Below are 13,130 nucleotides of genomic sequence, written 5' to 3' on the forward strand. Positions count from 1 at the left end.
AGAACATTCTAGTGGATGATCATTTCTAAAACTCATTGTATGAATTTTTAGAGTTTCAGAAAAGGTCTTAATTATTTCATGATCAATTCATTTCTTCATAACAATTTTTCAAACAATAAGTTTTGTCAAGTTTTGAGACAAAACATTCAAGATACTTGAAAAAAATAATTTTTCAATTATCCATTCAGTTTTTTTTGACATCTTTTTATTTCAATAAAATTACACATCATGAATCTTCCTATGCCTTCAAAGAATAACTCCAAAATAGAGAAAAAATCCAGGCATCAACTTTTAAAATCATGAAGATTTTTATGTAAATGTTCTACTTGAAGAAACTTTTGATTAACAAAAATATAACTGAGGGAAAAATTACGGTAAATTTTTTTGTTGACGGATTACTGTGGGCTGTTACAAAAAAATATTGGATGGGGAACCCCATGCGACACGGTCTCTGTAAACCAAACCATAAATTTTTTTCGGGAATTTCCCCAATTCATTATATGTCTATTGATCAAGGCTGCAAAAGGAAATCATTTTAGAATCTAAAGAGTGGGTCAAAAAAGTGTGACGTATCGAAGTTGTGTTTTTTTAATGGAACACTCTGTATTTCGTTATGCTTTTCAATAGGTCGATTTTTTTTATGGATATGCTAGGTACAATTGGAAACTAAATAACATCGAAATGTATAGAAAATATCCCTTCGAATTCTGACCAAGCGTAAAAGGAGTTTTGACAATTTATTTCGATAGAACCCGTTTCTCAGTATCATACAGAACTTTGAAAAATCATTGTTATTTTTTTTATAATTTCGGACAAAGATACCTTTGTTATTTCAAATAGAACATCCTGTATTTTCTTGGTCTCAACAAAATTTGACTAACAATGTCATGTAGCAAAATTCTGAGTACTACTTGATCTTTTATTCTCTTCATTAGATATATTTCAGTATGTATGTCTCATCTTCTTTCACTGGTGACCTATACCAATCGAGGCTGGTGGTTCCCAGGGAGTTATATTTGCTTCAATCCGTTTTCTATTATACGTTTATGGTTCTGCAGGCTATGCAATATTTAAACATTTACCAATACCGTACTTATTTCTATAACTTTTTTCGCTTCCAGGCAATGAAAATTCTCTCCAAGAAGAAGCTGCTCAAGAAATCTGGAATGTTCAGCCGCCTGCCCCCCGCCCGTAAAGACAGCCGTTCCGGTTCCTCCCCCGTTAACCATCCTTTGCAAAAAGTGTACCGTGAGATCGCAATCCTCAAGAAACTGGACCATCCGAACGTTGTGAAATTAGTAGAGGTATTGGACGACCCGGTAGAGGATCATCTTTACCTTGTTTTCGAACTGCTGGAGGGCGGACAAGTATTGGAAGTACCGACGGATACGCCACTGGATGAGGAAAAAGCATGGACGTACTTCAGGGACGTAGTTTTGGGGATTGAATATCGTGAGTGTTCTGAAGTTGATGTATCCAATTGTCTTTGACTGAAAAAGTTTATATTTACATTGCATCAACTATACTGAAGCATAAGAGTACCTTAATAGACATAACATTATTCGACCTTAATCTGATATAATATAATTACAACTGTTAAAAAATTTGACAAAACTAACACTGAAAAAAATGCATATTACTGAAGAAAGTGTACATTTTCAATATGTCAGATACAATCTATTATATGTAGGTCTGAGGAAAATATCTTAATTGAAAACTAAACGGGTAGAAATAATCATAAACAAATATCGTTTGAAAGGTCTCTTCATTACCTATTCAAAAATGTTATTGTTTTAAAGTTCATTGCATTCGATAAAATATACTCAAAAGCTGAAATGTAATGCAAAACGTAATGAAATGTAGAATACGAAAAAGAACTATAAATGTTAACATTATTTCGGACATTATTTAACATATCAGGCGTGGCCGACCTAATCGCGAGCGTTATTCGTTTTTTTAGTCATTCAAATCTGAAGGTTTAGTTTTGTACACATTGCTCTTCACATATCTCCCTCGAAAGAAATCTAATGATGAAAGATCAGGTAATGGCGCTAGCTATTCAATCGATCCACGCCTCCCTATCCACCGATTGGGAAATGTTGTATCGAGGTATTGCCGGATATTAACTTGGTAATGAGGTGGTGCTCCAACTTGCTGAAACCATAACGTATTCACTGGAACTTGAGGGTTTCCTGGATCAGGATATAAATTTGCTCAACTTGGAATGACATCATTTTGAAGTAGTGCCAAATAATTATCCCCATTCAAGTTGCCCTCAATGAAAATGGGACCAGTGATGTGGTTTCCTACAATCTCTGCCCAAACATTAGTCTTATGAGAGTAGTGTATGTGTTTTTCTCTCATCCAGTGATGATTTTCCGTTGACCAGTAGCGGCAATTTTGCGTCTTCTAATTGGATCATAATGTTATCAACATGCCCATGATTTTCTCACAAAAATAAGTTCTTCTATCAAAATCGCCTTCTATGAGATTCTGAGTAGGTATCATTTTCTAAGGATGCATTTTATTTCTTCTAGTATGTTTACTATTGATGTATGGCTAACGTTGAATTTAGTGGATGCCTGCCTACTGGATGTATGTGGGTTTTTACTCAAACTCAAGCATTACATCTAATTTAACTTCATCACTCATTCCGCAGCTGCTTTTTTTATGTGCCCCACATGATCAAGCTCACGAAACTGCTTGTCTATTTTGCTTATTGTTCCTTAAGATATGGGAAGTAAATTAGGAAATTTCTCATGAAATAGGCGAGCTACTTCCTGTTGTGTTCGGGTTTTATCTTCGTAACCACATAAAACTATTATTTATGGCATTTCCATTAATCTAACCATGTGTCAGACTTGAAGTTAACGAATTTTAAACTTAAATTAAAATACTGACAACTGATATTGTAACATACAAAACACGTTGGCAAGGCGTTTTGAAGTAACTTTGCCACAGACATTATTTACAATGTTTCGAAGGATACCATGTAAGAAAAACATTTCTATGATTTTTGCTTACTTTTTTATTATCAATACCTCGACGTGAAATAAGTTTTGGGTGTATTTTATTAAATTTCGGTAACCACATGATTTTAATTTATTTCATCTTGATTGTTGCAATAAACTTAAAATCGATAACATTTCATTTTTGAATAGTGAATGAAGAGATCTTTCAAAAGCCTATACTTCCCATTTGGAAAATTGGGGATTGCATTTGTCATTCGACGGAGGTTGAAGGTGTGGGTAGTATTTTTCCGTTGAAGTATGTCAAGTTATAATTTACATTTGACGTGTTTCGGGATTTTGAAAAAATACGTACCGTAAACGAAAAAATGAATTTATTTCATTTGGTTTTTACACACTGCATATCCAATCAAATCTCATCTGACACGATGAAAACTATTGTCTGTGGTATTTGGTATCAATGTAGTTTAGGAAATAAAGTTTATGAAACAATCGCACAACGAGTATTAAAAACGAAAAATTGAACTATTTTGCAGTCTCAGATCTTGTATGGGAAAGCGTTTTGGCTTTCTATTCGTCCATCTTCAAACAAAAAAGTGTAAAGCTTCCGAAGAAAAAAATTGACTTCGAAATGAAGTCTTTGCAAAAGTGTGTAGATCATGCCCAGAAGTTTCTCTCATTTACAATCGAAATAACTTATTTTAAATGAACATTGAAATACACAAAAAAAACATTCCTTCGAAACAACTACTTTCACATTGAATTTTTTTCTATTCAGTTTGACTCCGAACATTCGTTATGGAATTGAAACAGATATCACGCTACACAACGTATTATATGAAAGAGTATTGATATGAAGTTTGAATTGAAAACATTTATCTTCCATTCCTCATCAACATCGTTGAAACTATTAATTTATTCATCAATTTCTATTCTGTACCCTTCAAAGTTGCCTTCCTCGGATTTAACACTTGTGTCAGCGTTTTTTCCAATTCTCGAGTTATGATATGCACTTTTTGATATGTCGCAAATCGTCGCCAAACGCCAGATTTCCATGGGTCTCTTCAATCTCGGGCACAGGAAATACTCGCATGGGGACAAATCTGGTGAATACGGTGGCTGAGGAATGATTGCGGTGTTGTTTTTGGCACAAAATCAAGAACAAGCAATGACGAGTGAGCAGGTGCATTATCGTGATGCAAAACCCATGAATTGTTTTTTCACAATACCGGATGTTTTCTTCGTATTGCTTCTCGCATGCAGTCCTACATAACTTCAAGATAATACTCCTTGTACTTGTACTTGTACCATACTAGTCGTACGGTCAGACTATCTGGCAAGAACTTCTGATGCACTACGCCACAGTAATCGAAGAAAACAGTGAGCAAAACCTTGACATTCGATCGAACTTGACGTACTTGTTTTGGTCTTGGCTCTCCTGGACCCTTCCATTGTTAGGACGACTAGACTTTTTTTTCGATGTCATAACTATACCCAAGATTCATTACCAGTTATGACCCTTTTGAGCGAATCTGAATCGCCGTTGACGTCATTCATCAATTCCTGAGCGATGCTCATGTGACAGTTTTTTTAGTAAAAACTAGTCGAGGCGAGTGTACCAACATAAGAAAATTTGAACATTCACCTTATTTTTTTTAACAGACCTAGTATTCCTCACACAAGATTTTGCACAAAAAGTGTCGAAGAGTGCCAACTATCGACACTATCTTTTGTATTTTGTTCGAGCCACTAAATTCCCTCATTATAATTGGGCGTAACAAAAATTGAAAATGCTAATTTTCATCTCCTTCTCAATTACATATCAGAATAGTAATTATAATTGAATATTCCTGAAATAATTATTCATATCTGAGAGGTGAGAGCTTCGGGCATTCATTTGGAAGTTTCCAACTAGAATTGTACCTGTGCCTTTCCCGGTAATTCAGTTCCCAGTTTACACAATGTTCCGGTTTCTGCTTCTAATCTTCTTTTATGACCCTTTCGCCAAGTAGATACAGCCTTCAAACAATACTGTGTCTCTATAAGCCTGTGTAAGCAAACTAAAGTTTTGGAACAATTTAATCCAATTGTTAGCGGTAACGGAACCACCCTTTGGAAGTTATAATGACACGTGTATTCAGTCAGCTAAACCTACGTAGGTTTAGCTGACTTTTTTCGATTCCATTCAGAAGAAAACGAACTTTTATTCAGTTTTTGGGTGATGTATTGAATTTTGCAAGAAGTATTTTTTTTTTTCGGGTCGATTTATTTCCATTAATGTGTGAATATGTCTCTTCGAAAACTGGACTGTATTTAATGAACCATTCTGTATAAAAACTGTTTTTCCGTTAACCAGCTGTCGCAACCCTACGAACGACAACCCTCAGAAGTCGAAACTTGTGCGAGCTGAGGATTAACGAGGTCTTACCTCTTAACGTGTATTCATACACGATACCCTTTTCATAATCATCACTCAGTTAGATTCTCTGTTGGTTAGAAAATGTATCCCAAAAGTAATTATATTGGAACTGAATATTGTATGAAATATTTTTTTGTTCCTAGTGCATTATCAGCGAATAATCCACCGTGATATCAAACCTGCTAATTTACTCCTTAGTGATGAGGACCGAGTACAAATCGCCGATTTGGGAGTATCCAATGAATTCAGCGGAAGCGATGCATTTCTATCCGGCACTGCTGGCACTCCAGCTTTTACTGCGCCTGAAGCACTCAACGACCAGAGGCAAGCTGGATTCAGTGGAAAGGTGAGTCCGAATAATACTCATATGTTACTAGCGACCCGCCCTAACTTCGCACGGGTGCAATGCTGATACCGAATATACATATGCGTGATTCTACATAAAATGGGTAACTCAATGTCATCAGTCGATAGACTGATAGACATGAAGTAATATATTTTATAGATTATTTATTTTATTCTGAAATAATGAAAACTCTTTTATTTGGTCGCGCTCGATTTCAGATATTTAGGTACTTCAAAAAACAATTTTGTAAAAGGAAAACATATTCTCAAAACGTCAGTTCTTCGACTTGTCACAACCCAAAAACACTTAATCAAGCGACTATGCATTACATACATGCGCGTGCCTAGGGTGATTTCATGGGGGGGGGGGTAATCACCCATTTCGGGCCCAATATTCATACTATGAAGGGTTCATATACGTTTTGAAAAGTAAAACTTCAGTAACACTAAGGCTTTATTTAATTCTTTAAAAAAATTAATTAATAAACAGAATAACCTTCAAAACGAATACAATAACCCAAAAATGAGAAAATGTGTAACTGACAATAAATATATAGAATATTAACGAAAACCATAACTCAAAAATGAGAGAATGTATAACTAAAAATATATAAACATGACAAAATAAACAAAATAACCAAAACAGGTTAATAGATGAATGATATCAAATTGTAAATTCCAAATTCTTTTTTTTAGCGCTATATCTGTCTATGATATTATTTATATGAATATATCCCGATGAATATTTAAAAAGGCAAGTCCTGTTAAACGAGTACCCGACATGGTTGATCCCAAAGACGAGAAGCTGCGTTCTGCCGAAGCGACAGATACTGGTAATGTCACTTGGATTTGTAAAATAGTATAAATTAAAAGGTAAATATTTTTATCACACCGCAATAATGAATCAATTCTATTATCAAATTTTTCGTGACAATTCTTCCACTCACTTCCAGTTCTGATGTCAATCTACTGTACAAAGAAGTTTCAGATTCACTTGCAGTTAATCCGATAAAATGTCGGGCAGTCAACATGTTAGTACTCAGTGCTCCAGTAATTCCGTATTTAAATGTTGTAAAACAAAAACAGTCAGTCATTATGTGTGTGTGAAGTGTTCCAGCATTCTTCATAAAAGTTGTCTACGAAAAATGAAAAATAAAATAGGTTTTTTAGAGGGCTACAAAGTTGAAGCTAATGCAAGCGATAACTCAGAATCAGAAGAAACAAGTTTCCTTGAAAGAACAATTTAAGACTTACAGGAAGAAGGAGCTAATAGAGATAATTATATAAAAAAACTCAAGAGTGAACATAAATATATTATCAGTGAAGCAATTAAAATGGAAAGCGAGTTGAATCAATTAGTAGAACAACAAAAAACAATAATCATAGAACTCCAAGAGAAAATAAATATTCTACAAAAAATAAATATCCAAAAACCACATAGACAAAAAGTGTTCCTATTCACAAACTGATACTACAGAAACGGTTGACAATACATCAACAGAATCTCCATGGAAAATATCCAGGGGCGTAGTAATAAATAAATCTTCAAAGGACAGCTCGACCCAAACAGTTATGGGAGAATGTAACAGAGAAATTAAAAAAGACTGGTCTGGAAATCACCAAAAAGAATTTCCGACATATCACCCTCTTGAAAATTATAATGTGAAGAAAAGGAGAATTACAATCATCCCTGATCAGAAAGGAAAAAATATGGCCAGCAATATATTGAATTTGACGAATGGTGAACTCGCCATACAATCAATAATAAAGACGAATGCAACAGATGATGAATTAGTTAGAACTGCTCTCAGCTATATCAAGAATAACAAAGACAATGACTCAGTTATATTTTGGCCAAATAAATATAATGAGCAGATGATCAATAAAATACTGAGGGGCTTATCGAAAGGAGAGATAATCTTTCTGACTGAACCATTCACATATGATAAAGGAAATAATGATCAGTTTATTTATAATAGGAACTTGGAACTAATCAGACATATGTACAGAATAGACAGACCAAGAAGTATAATAGAGAGTAACAATTTTGTGAGCTTGTGGAATCATAGGAAGCACGGATATAACTTCAATAAATGGCAGATGTGTAGAGAAATTGCTGCTCATATCCATAAACATTTTAATTTAGTTGAACTAGCAGAAAAACATGCTAAAGAATTTATAAATGATACCTTCACAACTAACTCTGTCGAAGACGGCGGACCATCAAGTTCTTCATCACATCTTTATTCAAGACAACCATTTATTGAAACCAAAGAAACACCCGAAACGTTAGCTTCTGAATTAAATGAACATCAAGTGAGCAAGCCTAATTATTTTTTTATACCCTCGTCTGTCTCAAGAAGCACCAAATCTATAGCGTCGAATGATCTTGAAAGCTCTTCAAATAAATGTTTACTACTGATGCACCTTAACATTCAATATATCAGAAATAAAATTGAATCAGTTTCCAAATTGGCAGAGGAAAAAAATTTTTCGGCAATCATTCTTAGTGAACATTGGCTTGTGGATGCAGAGATTAATTTATATAAATTGGATAATTTTTATATGGCATCTTTTTTTGCCAGAAAAGAAAAAATACATGGTGGTGTCTGCATTTACATTAGAGATACGTTCCAATCAGAGTCCTTGGATGGCATCAGGGATATGAGTGAAGAGCAAAACTTTAAAATCTGTGGTTTGCTCATGAAAACAACCAAGGGTACAATAAATATAATTGCATTATACAGTACGATGCAAATGTATGGAATAAATTCGATATATACAAAATGATCGTCTTTCGGAAGAAATCCAAAAACAGGTCAACTTTAATTTTTGACGGCCCATCTCATGATATTCATGACGTTTCGTCACCGGTGTTGGCGTGATGACGTAATCGACAATTTTTTTAAATGCAAACAGGGGTCATGTGGCACCTCATTCAAAAGGTCTACTAATCATCTATTCAACGGTATAACCATGCCAATATTCATTTATACAAGATGAACCAAAACATGTTATTTATTGAAGTACAATAAAATTATAATAAATGTTCAAATTGATGACCTTCAGCTATGATGCAATGTGAAAGCCGGGCACTGAATTCATTTCTAACGTTTCCGAGAACTTCGGGGGTTTTTTGTGCAATCTCCGCTCTGATGCGTTCCTTCAACTCTTCTGAATCATTTGGTCGATTTTGGTAAACTTTACTCTTCAAGTATCCCCATAAAAAAAAGTCTAACGGGGTCAAATCCGGAGACCTTGGTGGCCATTCGATCGGCCCTCTTCTTCCTATCCACTTTCCTCGGAAAACAGTATTCAGGTAGGTTCGTACATCAACGGCGTAGTGTGGGGGCGCCCCATCCTGCTGGAACCACAAATCATTTCTATTTGGAAATAGCTGATTCAGTTGTGGCATCAGATAATATTGAAGAAAGTGTAGATACCGAGCACCAGTTACGCTTTCCTCAAAAAAGTATGGTCCTATTATCCGGTTGTTCAAAATTCCGGCCCAAACATTCACTTTTTGTGGATATTGTGTGCTATGCTCCTCCATCCAATGTGGATTTTCTCTTGCCCAGTATCGATAAGTCTGACGGTTTACGTGACCGTTGAGCATAAAAGTAGCTTCATCTGAAAATATTATATTTTGTATGAAAGTCCGATCTCTGTGCGAGCGCTCCATCATGATTTCGCAAAATTCGACTCTTCTGTCAAAGTCATCTTCTAACAGTTCTTGGACCAGCTGAACTTTATACGGATGCCACTTTTCTTTTTTCAACACTCTAACAACAGTCGATTGGTGTAAATTATTATCCAGTGCGACTTGCCTCGTGCTGGTATGGGGGTTTTCTTGGAACGCAAGTACCACATCAAGTTTTTGGACTTCTGAAATTGATTTTCTACCACTTTTAGGGAGATCTTTAACATGGCCCGTTTCTCGAAACTTTTTCTCAATTTTACTTATTGTTGATTGAGAAACGGGTTCTCGGTTGGGGTATTTCGCATTGAATAAATCACGAACTTCTGCCTGAGTCCTTACTTTATCTCCACAGCCAATCATAATTAAAATTTCGATTCTTTGGGTTTCTGTTACTTTCATTGCCAGATTATAAGTGATTTAAATATTTTTCTAGAAATAATGTCAACCGCTTCAATGATAATTCACTTCAATGACATTGACTAATCTCAAGTAGAGTGTAAGACTTTTATCACCATTTCTTTTTTCTAATCAACAAAAACAATAGAAGACAGAACGATACTTTATTCTCAGTGGCGGTGCATAGCATTATTTGGTTCAACGAATTACTATTATTTGTGATTCCAGTCTTCTGAATACATCATTTCGGTTGACCCTGTATTAATACATATTGAAACCATTATACCGTTGAATAGACGACTAGTAGACCTATTGAATGGGGTGCCACATGACCCCTGTTTGCATTTAAAAAAATTGTCGATTACGTCATCACGCCAACACTGGTGACGAAACGTCTTTCATATGAAAATCATGAGATGGGCCGTCAAAAATTAAAGTTGACCTGTTTTTGGATTTCTTCCGAAAGACGCTCCTTTTGTGAATATCGAATTTATTCCATACATTTGCATCGTACTGTATAGATCTCCTACGGGCAATATTGACGTATTCATAAACAAACTGATTGACCTATTGAATATATTAGACGCAAATAATGTTAATGTCATAATAGGTGGTGATTTCAATATGAACTTTGGTGAGTACAATAATGTATCTATGATAATAATAAATATATTTGAATTTTACGGTTATCAAAAAAATATTTCTGATTTTATTAGAATACAGGGAAATTCAAAAACAGTTATTGATAATATTTGCACTAACTTTCATGTCGAAGAAGCTTATACGGCTAATTATCATTTATCTGATCATTTAGCCCAAATTGTGCGAATTGGTTATGGAAATGAAATGGAAAGTAAACAAACAAAAATAATAAGGAATAAAAGTCTCAAAAATATATATAGATTTCATGATTGTTTAGCGAGTGAAAGCTGGGTATGTCTCTACAACTCAGTGCATGCAGTAACTTCTACAGAAATTTTTTACGAAATATTCAATTACTATTTTGATTCATGCTTTCCTAAAATAACAGTTAAAGAAAAAAACGATCGAAACAAACATATTCAACAGTCAAATCCACACTTAGTTCAACTCAAAGAAGATATGAAAGTATTAAACACTATTGAATTCCGGTAGTACTAATACTAATGAAACCGCTGCGTATAGAATGATTCTCAAGGAGAAGAAAATGGAGTATGAACATGAAAAAAAGAACATTATAATTAATGATATCAGAGAATCAAGTAATAAACCTAAAACCATCTGGAAACATACCTATCAATAATATTACTGGTAAAAAGATTTTAAATAATCAACTCGAGCATTCTCCAACTGAGTTCAACATTCATGTTTCCACCCAAGCTGATAAAATACTAGAACTTCCGCCCACTTCCAAAAAGTCATTTGAAGATTTCCTTTTACAATCCAACTTAGTTGCGCATACCTCACTTACTTTTCTATCAGCTACAGAAATGGACATTCATGATGTAATCAACTGTGTTAGAAACTCACACGCTACAGATATTTTCGAACACAGCACATTATTATTTGAAGAGAACATTAAATTTCTTGTCAGCCCTCTCACTCATTTAATTAATACTATTTTGTGTGATGGGATATTTCCTGACAAATTGAAAATGGCAAAAGTAATACCCCTTCACAAGGGATGAGACAGAAAAGAGCTCAACAATTCCCATCACGGCATAAATGGTGGAAAAGTATATGTTTCTTAAAATCAGGGAATATTTTGAAAGTAACAAACTGTTCACGGAATGCCAGTTTGGGTTTCGTAATGGTAGATCTACATCTGATGCAGTGACGAGATTTGTAGAGTTTGTAACTGAAGGATTTGAGGCCTCTTCTAACTCATTAGCTATTTTTGCGGATCTCAGCAAAGCTTTTGACTGCGTTTGCCATTATATTCTTATAAAAAAGTTAAAATTTTATGGTTTTTCGCACATAGGTATCCAATTGATGATCTCATATCTTCAAAACAGATCACAATCAGGTACTGTAATAACCAAATCAGTGAAAGTCTTCCGGTAAACAACGGAGTTCCCCAAGGTAGTGGGTTGGGACCACTTTTGTTTTCAATATATATAAACGACTTACCCGGAAGTATGAATGCCGTAACAACTTTGTTTGCGGATGATGCAACATTCACTGTAAGAATTAGTGATAGATCCTCAGAAATCCAGGAGTGGAAAGAAAATATAATACAGCAATCCACTGAATAATTCACCGCAAATAAACTGATTCTCAATAAGAATAAAACCAAAACACTTATTTTTGGAAAGAAAAACACATCTGAAGAACACGTTTTGTTTTTAGGACATAACATTGATCCGAGTCTGAGCTGGAAAAATCACATCCAGCAGTTAACTAGCAGATTGTCCAAATCGATATTTGCAATAAGGAGACTTAAATCAGTTGTGAACTTGGAAGCTGCTCTCTCCGCTTACTATGGAATGTTTCATAGTCTTATGGTTTATGGTATCGTTAACTGGGGATATTCCTGTCACAATACATCAGTATTTACCGTCCAGAAAAGAGCTATATGAGTATTAGCGGACATACCAAACACTGACACTTGTAAACCATGGTATATCAAATTCAAGATCTTGACACTTCCCTCAGCTATAATATATTATAACTTGATTCATGTGAAAACACACAGACATAAGTACCGGATGAATGGAGATAACCGTAACTAGGTATTCCACAAGGACCAGATCCCATTTAGCAATTCCTCACAACAGGTTGACATCCACCCATAAACAGTTGATAGGAATTAAATTATTCAATTCCCTTCCACAACCACTGAAAGATGCCCCATTAGCTAAATTTAAACTAGTACTCAAGCATCACCTCCTTCAAACCGCCTATTATGATATATCTGAATTTCAGTACTCATCATGTTGACTTTTATATATACCTCAGGTTTACCATTTTTATATGTGATTATTTTTTATTAATGATTATTGTCTGTTAGGTCTATGTTATATTCGTAAGGAAGATATTTATCTACAAGACATATGTACATAGTGTGTCTATATATGTTCTATTATTTGACAAATTGTGTTACTTTCAATTGTTCACTGTGATATTTTATATTTATACATTTTTACTTTTTGAATCTATTATATGTGACGTATGTATATGAACTTCTGTGTAATGACATGAATTAAATATATATCTATCTATTAGGACAAAAATTCTGTCAAATTGTTTTTACAGTTTTCCAGCTGTACATGTGAATATTCCAAGCAGATAGAATGTACAAAATTTGAAAAATAGAACACAG

General features: G+C 34.5%; 1 protein-coding gene across 6 annotated transcripts in view; it reads left to right on the top strand.

The window, feature by feature from the left end:
- The window catches only part of LOC111504347 (calcium/calmodulin-dependent protein kinase kinase 1), a 233,010-nt gene that overhangs the window by 203,912 nt on the left and 15,968 nt on the right, over positions 1 to 13,130 (top strand). For all 6 annotated transcript variants that reach the window (XM_023158880.2, XM_023158879.2, XM_023158878.2 and 3 more), the window contains 2 exons: positions 1,122 to 1,452; positions 5,532 to 5,734. In XM_023158880.2, the coding sequence (XP_023014648.2) occupies positions 1,122 to 1,452; positions 5,532 to 5,734 (534 nt within the window). The remainder of the gene's footprint in view (positions 1 to 1,121; positions 1,453 to 5,531; positions 5,735 to 13,130) is intronic.

Source organism: Leptinotarsa decemlineata, unplaced genomic scaffold (assembly GCF_025532065.1).
Source record: "Leptinotarsa decemlineata unplaced genomic scaffold, Ldec_3_MD MMD2_tig00000133_RagTag_RagTag, whole genome shotgun sequence".
Lineage (NCBI taxonomy): Eukaryota > Metazoa > Arthropoda > Insecta > Coleoptera > Chrysomelidae > Leptinotarsa > Leptinotarsa decemlineata.